The 14,006-nt window shown below is 49.7% G+C and overlaps 1 protein-coding gene across 1 annotated transcript in view; it reads right to left on the bottom strand.

The window, feature by feature from the left end:
* GNA13 (G protein subunit alpha 13) overlaps positions 1-4,932 on the bottom strand; it is a 33,065-nt gene extending 28,133 nt beyond the window's left edge. The window contains 3 exon segments of the mRNA XM_025279344.3: positions 2,071-2,297; positions 4,553-4,792; positions 4,795-4,932. Coding sequence (XP_025135129.2) covers positions 2,071-2,297; positions 4,553-4,792; positions 4,795-4,834 — 507 coding nt within the window. The 5' untranslated portion in view covers positions 4,835-4,932.
* Positions 4,933-14,006: the final 9,074 nt, after the last annotated feature.

Here is a 14,006-nt window from a genome sequence, read left to right as displayed (position 1 = left end):
CTTTGTGTGTGCAGACGAGAGAAGGAACGGGGAGGACTCGGGGGGAATTTTAAGGAAGCAAAGTGACTTCCCAGTGTCAGCCATGTGCCAGGCACCACGGAGCATCCCAAAGTATGGGAGCCATTAATTCCACGCAATGACTCAGTATCGAGCAGCTGTTCCAGGCACCATTAACAAAGCGGGGCAGGCAGGAAGGACCCCTGTCCCAAAGAGCTTAAAACCAGACCTCTCCCTGTTCCTCGTTCCTTGCACCTCTCCTTATCGTGAACTTGCCTCTCCTTGTCCCCGAGGCTGTCTCTGCTCTGAAAGCATCAGCTGGCTCAAGCCAACAATCTGCAGGTCCTCAGCCTGAGCGGTTTAACAGTCTGTTCTTAATGGCAAATAAATTCTCAGGAATATCTTCTCAACAGTGATGACCACAAGAGTGTAAGACGGGAACGTTCAAAAGCAAGAAGTGTCAGGGAGGGCCATCTTCACCTAAATGGACTTGCAGAGCTTACCCACAGAGGCCTGTGCAGGACGCCAGGCTGATCACTCCCTGAACCAACATGCAGAGTGTGCTATTACACACAGATGTTTCTTCCCTGACCTGCAAGGTGAACAACCTCCTGACAAAGTGCATAATGAAATATGCGGCTTGTTGAGAAAACGAATTTAGAAGAAAGGAGAATAATCTGCACTTAACAACAGCAGGAAAGGTAAAAGAAGTTGAAGAGGGGTGTGTGAAAGACAAAAATTAACCCCAAGTCTGAGCACAGGATGGAGGCTACTTGTCAAGTCAAATTCATAATTTCAACATACAATGCTTCCAGCTACTCAGCTTTAACAAGGATGTAGGACCACCTCTGCCACTTATTAATGCATTAAGTTAACAAGCAAAGTGCACACAACAAAGAGAACTGAACCAGACGGCACACCATCAAACACTGCATGACTCACATGAAGGCCACCACTCAGACAAAGTGGAGATTCAGGTCTCAGCTGTATCAGAAGCCGGCACGAACACTTCTCGAGAACTTTTGGTAGCCAAGGCGGCTGCTGAGTACAAACTGTAATAGCAAGGACTGCTGGCTGCATGTCACTCTGCAGCCACACCCAGATATGTGAACTGTCTTAACACCGTGACATCATCAAACAAGTTTCTAAGCAGTTTTACTTTTAACTGTCACTTTATTTTGATCACATTACAGTAAAACTTACTTTACATCTGAACTCCCTCCAAACTGCATACAGGAGAGATGGCTATCATTCCTGGGATCTTTCTGGTCTTTGGCAAATAAAACCCCAGATACAATCAACACATTCACAATCAGATTTTTTTTTTTATTAAGTGCTTTGTAATTTATTTCGATTATTATTTTTTTACCTTTAACCTAGATCAGAACCTTATTTTCCACCCTCTCTTCAATGCTGTGTAATAGCTACAAACTTTTAGTCTTGTATAAGACAAAGTAGAAATAACAAATGCAAAATAAATTCTAAGTGTTTCCCATGGAAAAAAGAAGTACAAAAAACATCATATTATTTTAAGGAGGAACATTTTGAAAAATGTGCTTAGAAGCTTTTAAAAAGCATAGCATGCAAATATACAAAAAGCGCAATGACTGTTAAACATTAAGGATTTTAACCTATACTGATGAATTGCGAAATAAATACCTCTAAAGGCTAAAGAGCATACTTGAACAATTAAGTTACTGAATTCTTAATTCAAAAATAAAAGGTCAGTTTTTAGAAAGATCAATATTGCTGCTATAACTGAGATGAAATTACTTTTAAAAAGAGAAAAAATTAGATGAAAGTGCCTGAGAAGCTCATCATGATCTTACCCTCGAAAAAGAAAAATGACCAACTAATTACTCAATATAACAGCTTCATCAAACCCATTGGGGGTTTGCCTTATTTTTATCTTGGTTAGTTTATAAAGCTCATCTAGAAAACTATCCACATTTCTGAGGCTAAAATTTTGGATACATACATCATATTGTGGAAGGCAGAGAAAAAGGTGTGTTACAATCAGATGTTAATAAATGCGTTAAAATAAAATCACAACATAAAAAACAAATCTCTTACCAGCTGAAACTCTCGACGCCGGTCGTAGGCATTCTGTATGCCACTGTCTGCCCATAATGCTCTTATGGCAGGAAGGTACTGTAAGAAAACTTGCGTTTCCACGATTCCCTGGGCGGTCAGGGGCGTCCGGGTATCGAATGCCATCAGCTTGTCTCCATTGAGCTGGTTTGAATTATCCCCCCAAGGAATGTGGAGTTTCTCTCGGGCATCTACCAGCACCCTCATACCTTTGTTTAAAAAAAAAAAAAAAGTGTGACGGGAGTCATTAGATACTCTCAGAGATTCGATTCTCGTATTCTTTCCTTAAACTTCTTGAGTACTCTAGGCCCAGCACCTCCAAAAAATGGAGACCGACATCAAAACAAACAGAAGTAACTTCTCCGAGTGTAAAAAGAAAAAGTAAAACTCACAGTTGTTTAGTCATAAAATTAAAACCTTGAAAAGCAAACACAATTAACACAAGTGCTTCTTTTGTAGGATTTTAACATGTTCTAATTAATAATTCCTGGGCAGAAGGGAGTTGCAAGACAACCAAAACCAGCAAAGGAAGAAGAAACTCCACTGCATAACCTGATGTCCAGGCTCTGAAGATCTGCAAACAAGGCTCTGAGTCTTTCAGAGAGACTTTTATGAGACGCCAAGAAGAGACTCAGCGCCCCGTGTTCTCCGGGTCCCTGAGCACCCTGCCCAGCCCAGCCCATGGCTTCCAGGACCTCGCTCAGAGCTCAGACACTTCTCCCCTCCCAAGCTTCCAATCCGGGTGAGGCTCAGGGTGGCGTGAGACTTCCCTAAAAGGAGGAAGACCAACTGCAAAAAAGCGGTGGAAGCAGAGATTTCAACTCACAGAGATTATTTCAAACCCATTATTTCTAACACCTCACTGTTACCTTTAGTCCCTGCTAACAGTCACGTGACTATTAGATCATTTGTTTAGATAACTGAAAAACCATTTGGCTGTCAATTTTCTGATCACGTCAACTCAGAAAATGCAGATGGCTAATGACTTCATCTCATCAACGCTTGAAGTAGGTCACACTTAGGAGCCAGTGTACAAGAGGAACCAGGTGTTAAACAAGAGCCAAGTATCTACCTAGCTATCAAGTCAACAGCTGGTCTAGTCATTAACAGAACTCCTTACAATCAGCTGCATCAGATATAAAGGTACCTTTGGTTAAGGGCTGACTACACAGAGTCTTGGGCCTTGAGAGAGACCTTAGATTAATTTTGTACTAAACATGAAGAAAGGATAAATTTAACCTCTTTTTACAGCTTACTGCAGGAATCCTAGGGTTGGCTGTGGTCTGTGAGCTCCTGATGTCCTGCCCTTCCCTCATCGTTACCCCTACAAAGCTCCCCTTCTCCATTCCCCGCACCCCAAGCAGTGTTCCTCCACTCAATCCTGGGAGGGAAAAAAAAAAAGTGACTCGAAAGAGTAACTTAAGTACTTCCTCAACAAAATCCTCCCTTAAAAAAAATGCTGCTTGGAAAGGCTTGACATCTATTACCAACCCCTAGATAAACTGCTACCCAGATACCAGAGAGCACCCTCAGGCACCTGAAGAACCAGGCTCTGTATCTCAATTCTGCCAAAATGCCTTTTATAAAGTAGAAAACAGCTGGACACTAAAAAGAGTGCTAATTATAGCTCAAATGGCAAAAGTAACCACCCCCCCATTTGTTTGAAAGCCCAGAACTAAAATTCCTGTGCGTTTTTCACTTGAGAACAAAGATCAACTCGAGTTTTAAAATTTAAAAAATACCCACAACAGCAGCAGAACCTATGCCCCAAGCCGACACTGATTCATTGACTCAGCCTGCACGGTCTCAGGCCCTAGACCCTCTGTACCCACACACAACTCCGTTTCAGCAGCAGACGCTCCCCCCACCGCAGTCAGAAGCAGGAGGAGGGTGCAAGGTGCTCGGTGATGACAGGCACACATCCTGCCCGACCGTGACACTGGGGCGAAAAACCACTGATGCTAAAACTTTTTTAGACCGACTGCATGATGCGCTTTCCCGACGGCAGCACAGCAAACGGGACACCCTCGAGTTTCACATCCTTGCCCCCAAAGGGCCAGGAGCCTGTCACCCTTCGCCCTTGACCAGAGTCTCGGGCACAGGGTTCCGGAGCTCCGCGGCCCCGGAGCTGGGAGTAGCCCCGACCCCATGTGACTCGGCCACCCGCCACCCGGGCCGCGAGGCTGGGCGGGCAGCGCCTGGGCGCGGGGTGGGCTGGTGCGTCCGGAGGAGAGGCCAGCCTGCACCCCGGGGCGCTTCCCTCCGGCGGGGGCCGAGGCCAGCGGCGGGGTGGCGGGCCCCGGGCCGCCCCCCGCCATCCTCTCCCCCGGCCGCGCCCCCTTCCCGCGCGCCCGGCCGGGGGCTCCGGAGAGGAGGGCGGTGCCCGGCGCCGCCGCCCCGGCCCCAGATCCCCCGGCCCTCCGACCTCCCCGACCCCGGGCCCCCCGTTCCCCCGGCCCCCCACCTTTGATCACGTTGCTGTAGATGGTGGGGCGGAACTCCTCGCGCGCGCGCTGGTCGAAGTCCTGCCCGTGGATGATGCGCATCTGCTTGAGGAAGGTGGACTTGCCGCTCTCGCCCGCGCCCAGCAGCAGGATCTTCACCAGGCGCTTCACGTAGGTCTTCTCCCGCGACAGGCACTTGTCGATCTCCTTGGACTTGCGCTGCTGCTCGGCCTCGCCGCTCGTCAGCACGCAGCCCGGAAGCACACGGACAGCACGGACCGCGACGGCAGGAAGTCCGCCATCTTGCCGCCTCGGCGGGGCCCTACGGCTCCTCCGCCCGCTCGGCGCGCGGCTCCGGCTCCGGCTCGGCGGCTCGAGGGCGGGGGGCGCCGCGGCGGCCCGGGCGCGCCGGCGGAGGGCGGGAGCCGGCGGTCTGACTCGCAGGGCGGGCCGGGCAGGGCGGGCCAGGCGCGCCGCTGAGGGAGGGCGGGAGGGCGGGCCCGGCGGGGCGGCGGCCCCGGGGCGTGCGCGCGCGCGCCGCCTCGCGGGGACGCGCGCGCACGCCGCGCCCGGAGACTCGCGTTCTCTCGCGAGCCCGCGAGCTCCGCCGGGCGCGCGCGGGGCGGGGCGGGGGGCGCGCGGGTGGGGCCCGGCGGTCACGTGGCCCGCTCCGCGGCTGCGTCTCCTGCTTCCCTGGAAGGAGCCGCACCCACCTCGGGGCCGAGCGGCTACTTCCGGGGGTCCAGAGGGCCAGAGAGCGGCTCCAGGCTCTGCCCTTTGGGCTCCCAGCGGCTCCCGCCGCTCCCACTCCCCGCCACCCCCACTCCCCGCCGCCGGCCGCCGAAGCCTTTGGCTCCAAAGTTGCTCAAACAGAGAGCGGGCGTTTGCGGTTTCGATGCATTTTCTTCCAGTGGGTCCCTTGACACCCCGCCCTCCCGAGCCCCTAATGGGAACCGGCGTGACCTCCGCCCCCCAGCCCCACCCCAGACCCTGCCAAGATGCTGCTTGGGGAGGAGGGGCCGGGGAGGCACTAAGACGGGCTGTGGATGCCTCCCGGACGCGGTCCGCACGCAGGCTGAAGCCGACGTCTGCACGGGTGAGGTCACTCCGAAAATCCCCCCGCACCGGACACCGACGCGGCTGTTCCCCAGAGGAAGCAGATACGCAGACAGACCGAGGACAGGAGCCGGCAGATGTTAGGTTTCCTGCCGGATTGCAGAGGATGTGACCGGCCAAGACTCGGGCCCCGACACCTGCAGGGCTGCGGGGCCACAAGTGACACCTGGGCTGGCAGAGGGACGCGTCGCAAGGACCCCGGAAGCCAACTTCTCTCTGAGCTCTCTAGTTTCAAGTGGAAAAAGCCCTCTGGGCTGGTCTCTATGGCAGTGCAGCTCCTCCCAAGAGCCTTGCCTGGGGCTTCCGGGGCTCAGAAGCTTGTGTGTGTCAGGCAAAGAGGTCAGTGCCCCGAGAGGCTCAAGAACACGTCTAAACAAAAAAAGAAGTGCTAATCAGTTTGCTGGCCGGATTGGGTTAATGGCTGAGGAACCCCATGACTCAGTAAATTGGCTGCAGTAAGCAATACCTGTGGTAGGATTATCTCCTGTTGTCCTGGCCAAGCCTATCCTGTGGACAAGCTGCCCTATACACCGTAGGGTAGGTTCGTCTCCGGTATCACTAGGCGGTGCCTCTAGGCAAAATAGATAGTAAAAGTCCACCCAGGTTGGAAGAGCTCTCTGCAGCTTCAGCTACTGTTTGGGAAGCTTGGTTCTCCACCCTTCAAAGGACAGACCTCTGCCCAGGACAGGGTATAGCGCTGCCCCCAAGCAGCATGTCTGCTTGGACTCCACATGCTAATCTGAATGCCACAAAAACAGGAAGAGGGAAGCCTATCAATTAGATAGCTGGCATCTTTTTCTTCCTTTTCTGGGAGTGCTCACAACATAATTGAAGCACCAAGGATCCCTCTTCAGGCAGGAAGGCTTTCCCGCCCTGCCAGTTCATGCTGTGACATGTAGACCAGCAGAGGAAGGTGTCCAGAGCCCTGCGTGTAACCTCGCGTTGAACAAGGTTGACTCATATCAAACCCCGCTGCTCCCCTCAGTGCTTCAGAAAAAAAAAAGAGACCTCTTTGGGCCCTGCCTCGGGTCGGGCTGCAGTCGTCCAGTAGCTTCTGTCTGGTTGTCAAGCCACCTTGAAAGTGTTGTGTTAAAATGAGCTGGTGGTATAGTAGATAAGAATCCTGCTGATGCAGGGGCCACAGGGTTCGGTTCCTGGTCTGGGGTCTGGAAGAGCCCACGTGCCGCAGAGCAGCTGAGCCCGTGTGCTACAGCTAGTGGGCACAGGGCTCCTCGCGCCCGCGCTCTGCAGTGAGAAGCCGCCGCAGGGAGAGAGGCAAGGCAGAGAAAAGCCCGTGCGCCGCAATGAAGACCCAAGGGCAATCAAAATTAAATAAATAAATAAATAAAGGAAGTCTTTTTTAAAATGAGCTGGAGGGACTTCCCTGGCAGTCTGTTGGTCAAGACTTCACCTCCCACTGCAGCGGACGCAGGTTCAATCCCTGGTAGGGGAGCTAGGATCCCGCATGCCTCTTGGCCAAAAAACCAAAGCATGAATCAGAAACATTATTGTAACAAAGACTTTAAAATAAATGGTACACATTTTTTTAAAAAATCTAGGAAAAAAAAAGGAGCTAGAGGTTTGATGATTCCTCAGAAAGTTATACTTAGGATTGCCATATGACCCAGCAATTTCATTCCTAGGTATATACCTGCAAAGAATTGAAAACAGGTGTTCAAAGGAAAAACTGTACACCTGTGTTCATGGCAGCACTATTCAGAATAGCCCAAAGGGGTGAACAACTCATATCCATCGATGGATGGATGGATGAACAGTGTGGTATATCTATGCAGTTCAATTATTCAGGCATTAAAAGGAATGAAGCACTGACACGTGCTACAACGTGGATAAACCCTGAAAATGTTATGCTACGTGGAAAAGCTGGTCATAAAACTCCACATGGTGTAAGGCTCCGTTTATAAGAAATGTCCAGAATAGACAAATCCATAGAAACAGCAGATTAGTACTTGCCAGCAGTAGGCAGAAAGAACAGGGAGTGATTGCTTCATGAGTATAGGCTTTCCTTTCGGGGTGATGAAGATGTTTAAGAACTAGATAGCGGTGATAGTTCATTCACAGAATTTTGAGAATATATGTATATTATATACATCCTGTATGCATAGGCGCGCTCAGTCATGTCTGACTCTTTGCCCATGGACTGTAGCCCACCAGGCTCCTCTGTCCATGGGATTCTCCAGGCAAGAATGCTGGAGTGGGTTGCCATTTCCTTCTCCAGGGGTTCTTCCCCATCCCAGGGTAGAAACCACATATCTTGCACTGCAGGCGGATTCTTCACCCACTGACCCATCAGGGAGGCCCCTGGGAATTTACTAAATGCCCCAAATCATACACTTTAAAATGGTCGAGTGATGAATTTAATGTTATGTAAATTTCACCACAATAAAATGAGGTAGGGAAAACAGTAGCTTCCATAAAACAAAACTCACCGGAGTCATTTACCATTGAAGGCCCACAGTATACAATGTTCAGTGAATGAAACTGTGATTATGAGTTTTTTTTTCTTTTTTGGCCATGCAGCTTGTGGGAATCTTAGTTCTCTGAGCAGGGATTGAACTCAGGCTCTTGGCAGTGAAAGAGCTGAGTCCTAACCACTGGATAGCCAGGGAATTCTCTGGTTATGTTTAAAGTAACTCGAACAATTAAAATTATTTGCACCAGAAGCAAATCTACTCTAACTATTGCTTCAAGTCACATTGTAATGATATTAGTGAATAGTATAATTTTCAGACAAATTGTTTCATAACTGAAAATAGAATCTTAAGTTTTTAAGGGAATATAGAGTCTGTTGGTTGGAATTGGATCTGCTGGCTACTGTATTTCCCGATAGACACAGATGTGAATCCATCGGAAGCATCTGTATTAGCTGGTTAATCCATATGCAGATGAGGGGTTCAGATACCCCAAGGAGGAGCTGTGATAAAAAGATTGCACAGGTAAATGGTTAATTAGTTGTCGTGTGGCTCTCTTCTTACTGGAAACTCAAAGTCCAGTGGCAAACAGTCTTGCTAGATAAATAATCACGGTGTGACTGACAGCGTAGAAACACATTTCCACACGACTTTTCTGCTCTCTGTGGTCACTGTACGAAGGATCAAGCCCTGTCTAGCAATACTGTCCATTCCTGTAATCTACTATCTGTTCTTTTTTTTTTTCCACCTTGGCAGCTCCACGGCTTGTGGGGTCTTAGTTCCCCGGCCTGGGGTGGGACCCATGCTCCCTGTGGTGGAAGTGCCAAGTCCTAACCGCTGAACCTCCAGGGCAGTCCACCTATTTGTAACTTTCTGTTGGAACTGAAAGAAAGACAGGTTTCCTATCTTAGAGTCACAGTTTTCTAAAAAGTGTGGTCTTCCCTCGTGGCTCAGTTAGTAAAGAATCTGCCTGCAATTCTGGAGACCCCAGTTTGATCCCTGGGTCCAGAAGATCCCCTGGAGAAGAAAATGGCAACCCACTCCAGTGTTCTTGCCTGGGAAATCCCGTGGACAGAGGAGCCTGGCGGGCTACAATCCATGGGGTTGGAAAGAGTCAGACACAACTGAGCAGCTAACACTTTTTAAAATAGTGGCACTACGTAGCTCATTTACCAGACTCTGACAGATAACTTTGGGCTGTTTACAAAAATCAGTGTTTTTCGCAGAGGACAAAAATGTGTCACCCTCAGACATGTTCGAAAGAATGTGCCAGAGGCACTTGGAACGATTCCAAAAAAGGAGTTTTAAAAAAAAGATTTTGGAACGATGGGAAACATAATTTAAATAAGTGCTTGGCCTGCCAAGGTGACTACTCACTCTTCAGGATGGGACAACACCCATTTAGATGTGTTTATTTAAAAATCAGTCACATTACTGGATGGGGAAACAGTGGGTTAATTTTCTAATAAAGATGGCAACACACCCAAGGTTTTCTCTACTTGACTCTTCAGTCTCATCACCAGTGTTATTATAATAGGTATATTCTGCTGCTTTCTTTCAGATAAAACAGGCGTGGGTTTTTCGTGTCTTCCTTTCTGTGCTAGGAAAGGAAGGGAATTCCCTAGTCTTCCCAGAACACAGATCATCTGAGCTGTGTGTGTGTGTGTGTGTGTGTGTGTGTGTGTGTGTGTGCCGTTTTAAATGCCCCAAAGCACTTTGACCTACTTGATCTCATTCTCTGCTCACAATAGGCTGACGGAGCATCCAGTGTTAAGCTCACTCCCTGAGCAGGAGGAAGCCGGGGGAAGAGAGGCCTGAGGACTCGCGGCCTCCCTCCGACTGTCCGGGGGCAGAGGCAGAACCAGAACCACCTCCTTTTGACTCTAAATCCAGGGCTCTTTCTGAGTCACCAGGAAGAGGTGGTTCCCTAGTGCCCAGGTGTATGAAGATCACATTTAAGGAACAAGTAGCTAAGTTTGTTTATTTGTTGGTTGGTTACTCGGTCTGTTTTTCCAGCCCCTTTTGGGCTAAATGCCACCTCAAAGTTCACCAGCTCACAGGCTGATTCTGGCACAGTCAGATGTTCTGCACCGGAGCTCAGACTCTGGTTTGTAAAATGTTCTGGGTGACTGAGGTAGAAACAAGAAAGGAGGAGGCCAGCTTTACAGCCATATTTACGCGGCGGCTGAAACCCCAGATGGTCCCTTCATGTGAGTCCGGTATGAAAAGGCAACTTTCTTTTTTATGAAACACAACGGTGCCCTTACCAGGATAAGCCTCTCATGTGGAAAGTTTTGTATGAAACCTGGCATGTGGAATTGCCTTCGTGGTGGATTTTGTTGCTGGTGTTATTGAAAGAAAACATGACTTTAATTACTGGCTGTGTTTTTCTCAGTCTCCAAGGAAGATCCGTGAGCTGCTGTTGGGCAGTCATGACCTCTCGGCTTCTCTGGAGTCAGAAGCCTGCCTCTCAAAGATACACACCCGTTCTCGGAGAAACCCTCATACCTCGCTTGCTCAGTGCACCGGGCGCGTTTCTGGGCAGTCTATTTATGTGATCCTAAATGCGAGGCTTTGCTTGGAAATCTGAGATTCTTTCTGGGATGCTCAGAACATCTTGCTCACCATGCCTCCTCTTCCCTTACCACTTCTGAAGGTGAGGTCGGCTTTTTATGTTGTGCTGCCTGTAAATGGCTCGCGCCTTGCCAATACCAGTAAAGGTTCTCTAATGCAGGTTCATGCAAAGAGGGGCCCGATAAAGGACAGAAATGGTATGGACCTAACAGAAGCAGAAGATATTAAGAAGAGGTGGCAAGAATACACAGAAGAACTGTACAAAAAAGAGCTTCACGACCCAGATAATCACGATGGTGTGATCACTCACCTAGAGCCAGACATCCTGGAATGTGAAGTCAAGAGGGCCTTAGAAAGCATCACTACAAACAAAGCTAGTGGAGGTGATGGAATTCCAGTTGAGCTATTTCAAATCCTGAAAGATGATGCTGTGAAACTGCTGCACTCAATATGCCAGCAAATGTGGAAAACTCAGCAGTGGCCACAGGACTGGAAAAGGTCAGTTTTCATTCCAATCCCAAAGAAAGGCAATGCCAAAGAATGCTCAAACTACCACACAGTTGCATTCATCTCACACGCTAGTAAAGTAATGCTCAAAATTCTCCAAGCCAGGCTTTAGCAATATGTGAACCGTGATCTCCCAGATGTTCAAGCTGGTTTTAGAAAAGGCAGAGGAACCAGAGATCAAATTGCCAACATCCACTGGATCATGGGAAAAGGAAGAGAGTTTCAGAAAAACATCTATTTCTGCTTTATTGACCATGCCAAAGCCTTTGACTGTGTGGATCACAAGAAACTGTGGAAAATTCTGAAAGAGATGGGAATACCAGACCACCTGACCTGCCTCTTGAGAAACCTATATGCGGGTCAGGAAGCAACGGTTAGAACTGGACATGGAACAACAGACTGGTTCCAAATAGGAAAAGGAGGACGTCAAGGCTGTGTATTGTCACCCTGCTTATTTACTTCTATGCAGACTACATCATGAGAAACGCTGGGCTGGAAGAAGCACAAGCTGGAATCAAGATTGCCGGGAGAAATATCAATAACCTCAGATATGCAGATGACACCACCCTTATGGCAGAAAGTGAAAAGGAACTACAAAGCCTCTTGATGAAAGTGAAAGTGGAGCGTGAAAAAGTTGGCTTAAAGCTCAGCATTCAGAAAACTAAGATCATGGCATCCAGTCCCATCACTTCATGGCAAATAGATGGCGAAACAGTGGAAACAGAGTCAGACTTTATTTTGGGGGGCTCCAAAATCACTGCAGATGGTGATTGCAGCCATGAAATTAAAAGACACTTACTCCTTGGAAGGAAAGTTATGGCCAATGTAGATAGCATATTCAAAAGCAGAGCCATTACTTTGCCAACAAAGGTCCGTCTAGTCAAGCCTATGGTTTTTCCAGTGGTCATGTATGGATGTGAGAGTTGGACTGTGAAGGAAGCTGAGCGCTGAAGAATTGATGCATTTGAACTGTGGTGTTGGAGAAGAGTCTTGAGAGTCCCTTGGACTGCAAGGAGATCCAACCAGTTCATCCTAAAGGAGATCAGTCCTGGGTGTTCATTGGAAGGACTGATGCTAAAGCTGAAACTCCAATACTTAGGCCACCTCATGTGAAGAGTTGACTCATTGGAAAAGACTCTGATGCTGGGAGGGATTGGGGGCAGGAAGAGAAGGGGACGACAGAGGATGAGATGGTTGGATGGCATCACTGACTTGATGGACATGAGTTTGGGTGAACTCCGGGAGTTGGTGATGAACAGGGAGGCCTGGCGTGCTGCAATTCATGGGGTCGCAAAGAGTCGAACACGACTGAGCTACTGAACTGAACGTAGGTTCTGTTTCTCCGGAGAAGTTGACATGTGCGGGGTCTCAGCTGACTCCTGTGTCTGCACACCCTCTGCTCCCAATCCAGTTTTCTTTCCCTCGGAACATGGACTGGCAGGCAAACCGTGTTGTTGTTGTTTAGTCGCTAAGTCCTGTCCGACTCTTTTGCAACCCCACAGACTATAGCCCGCCAGGCTGGCTCTTTAGTGAGGGCAAGGACAGAGGCAGAGGTGCTGGGAGGTGTGGGGGCTGCCCGTCTGGGAGACTGGGTCGACCCTGAAAGGCTTAAGGAGCCAGGGTGCTTCTGTCTATCAGAAAGCTCCTCTCCTGAGGAAGGGCTGAACGCAGGCCCAGGAGACATGTGTGTGCGCACATGCGCGTGTGTGTGTTTTAAAACAAATGTGTAATTTATGACATCTACTCCACCCTCTGAATCACACAGTGACCCTAGACTTTGCCCAGTCTCTGAGATTGTGAAGGACACTCCTTAATTCTAGCAAACTCCTGGAGGTGCTGGGTCCAGGCTGGAGACATCAGAAGTTGGAGGGAAAGTCAAGTCTCTGATGGCTCCCTGGCTGGCTTTTCAATCCCCTTCATACCTTCCCTGGGAAAGGCACAGCTTCTAACAGGACTTCGGGCTTTGCTGGGTTGGAGGGGGCAGACTCTGCAGGAAGGGAGAGCTGCCGCACCCACCAGCGAGCCTCCCCCTTGCCCCAGCTCCGCTAATCCTCCAGCCGCCTGAGTCACTGTGATCCATCTCCTTCTGCAGACCGTCCAGGTCAAAAGCCAGCCCGTGGCGGCTGCTGTACAGGGAGGGACCAACCTATGGCCTGTGGTACCAGCCCAGCACTGCCTGGCCTGGATGTGTGGGGAGCGTCTGTGTGGGCCGGGCACTGTGCCTTGTGTTGTGGGCTTAGAAAGGCGGGCCATTGCAGGGAGGGTGAAGTGGATGAGGCCAACTGGTCAACGAGCCATCACGGCGCTAAGTCAGGAACAGGGAGGGCTGATGTGTTCGAGCAAGTCCACCAGCCTGGGAACTCAGGTGGGGTCTTGGAAATCAGGTGGATGGTATTTGAGTTATTTTGAAAGAAAAGAAGGGGAAGGTGGGGAAGGGAAGGTGAGCATTCTGGGCTGGGGAATAACATTCAGGGAAAGATCAGGAGGCCCGGAACGACAGCGGAATAACGAGACGATGCTGCTGGAAGTTTGTTGTCCGGGAGCTCTTGCTCTGTGTTGGGTGAGCCCTCTTCCCATTTCCTGGATGGGTAGACTGAAACTCTGAGCCGTCAGGGGCACTCATCAAGGTCGCACTCAAGGGGTGATGCTGACTGAAATCCGGAAATGCCTGACTCCGGCCATCCCACCCAGCAGCACGGGGCACCCTGGGGGCTGCAACTCATTCGACTTCACATGGGGGGCACATGGGGACCCCACACTGATTCACAAGCATTTTTTCCTTTTAATTGTCTTGATGAGTAGACCTAGCTGGAGGAGCTGAGCAGGTAGCTCCGTGCAGGACACAAAG

This window comes from Bubalus bubalis, chromosome 3, assembly GCF_019923935.1.
Source record: "Bubalus bubalis isolate 160015118507 breed Murrah chromosome 3, NDDB_SH_1, whole genome shotgun sequence".
NCBI classification, from domain to species: domain Eukaryota; kingdom Metazoa; phylum Chordata; class Mammalia; order Artiodactyla; family Bovidae; genus Bubalus; species Bubalus bubalis.
Note: the sequence above shows the minus strand (reverse complement) of the source record. Positions and strands in the feature narration are given on the sequence as shown.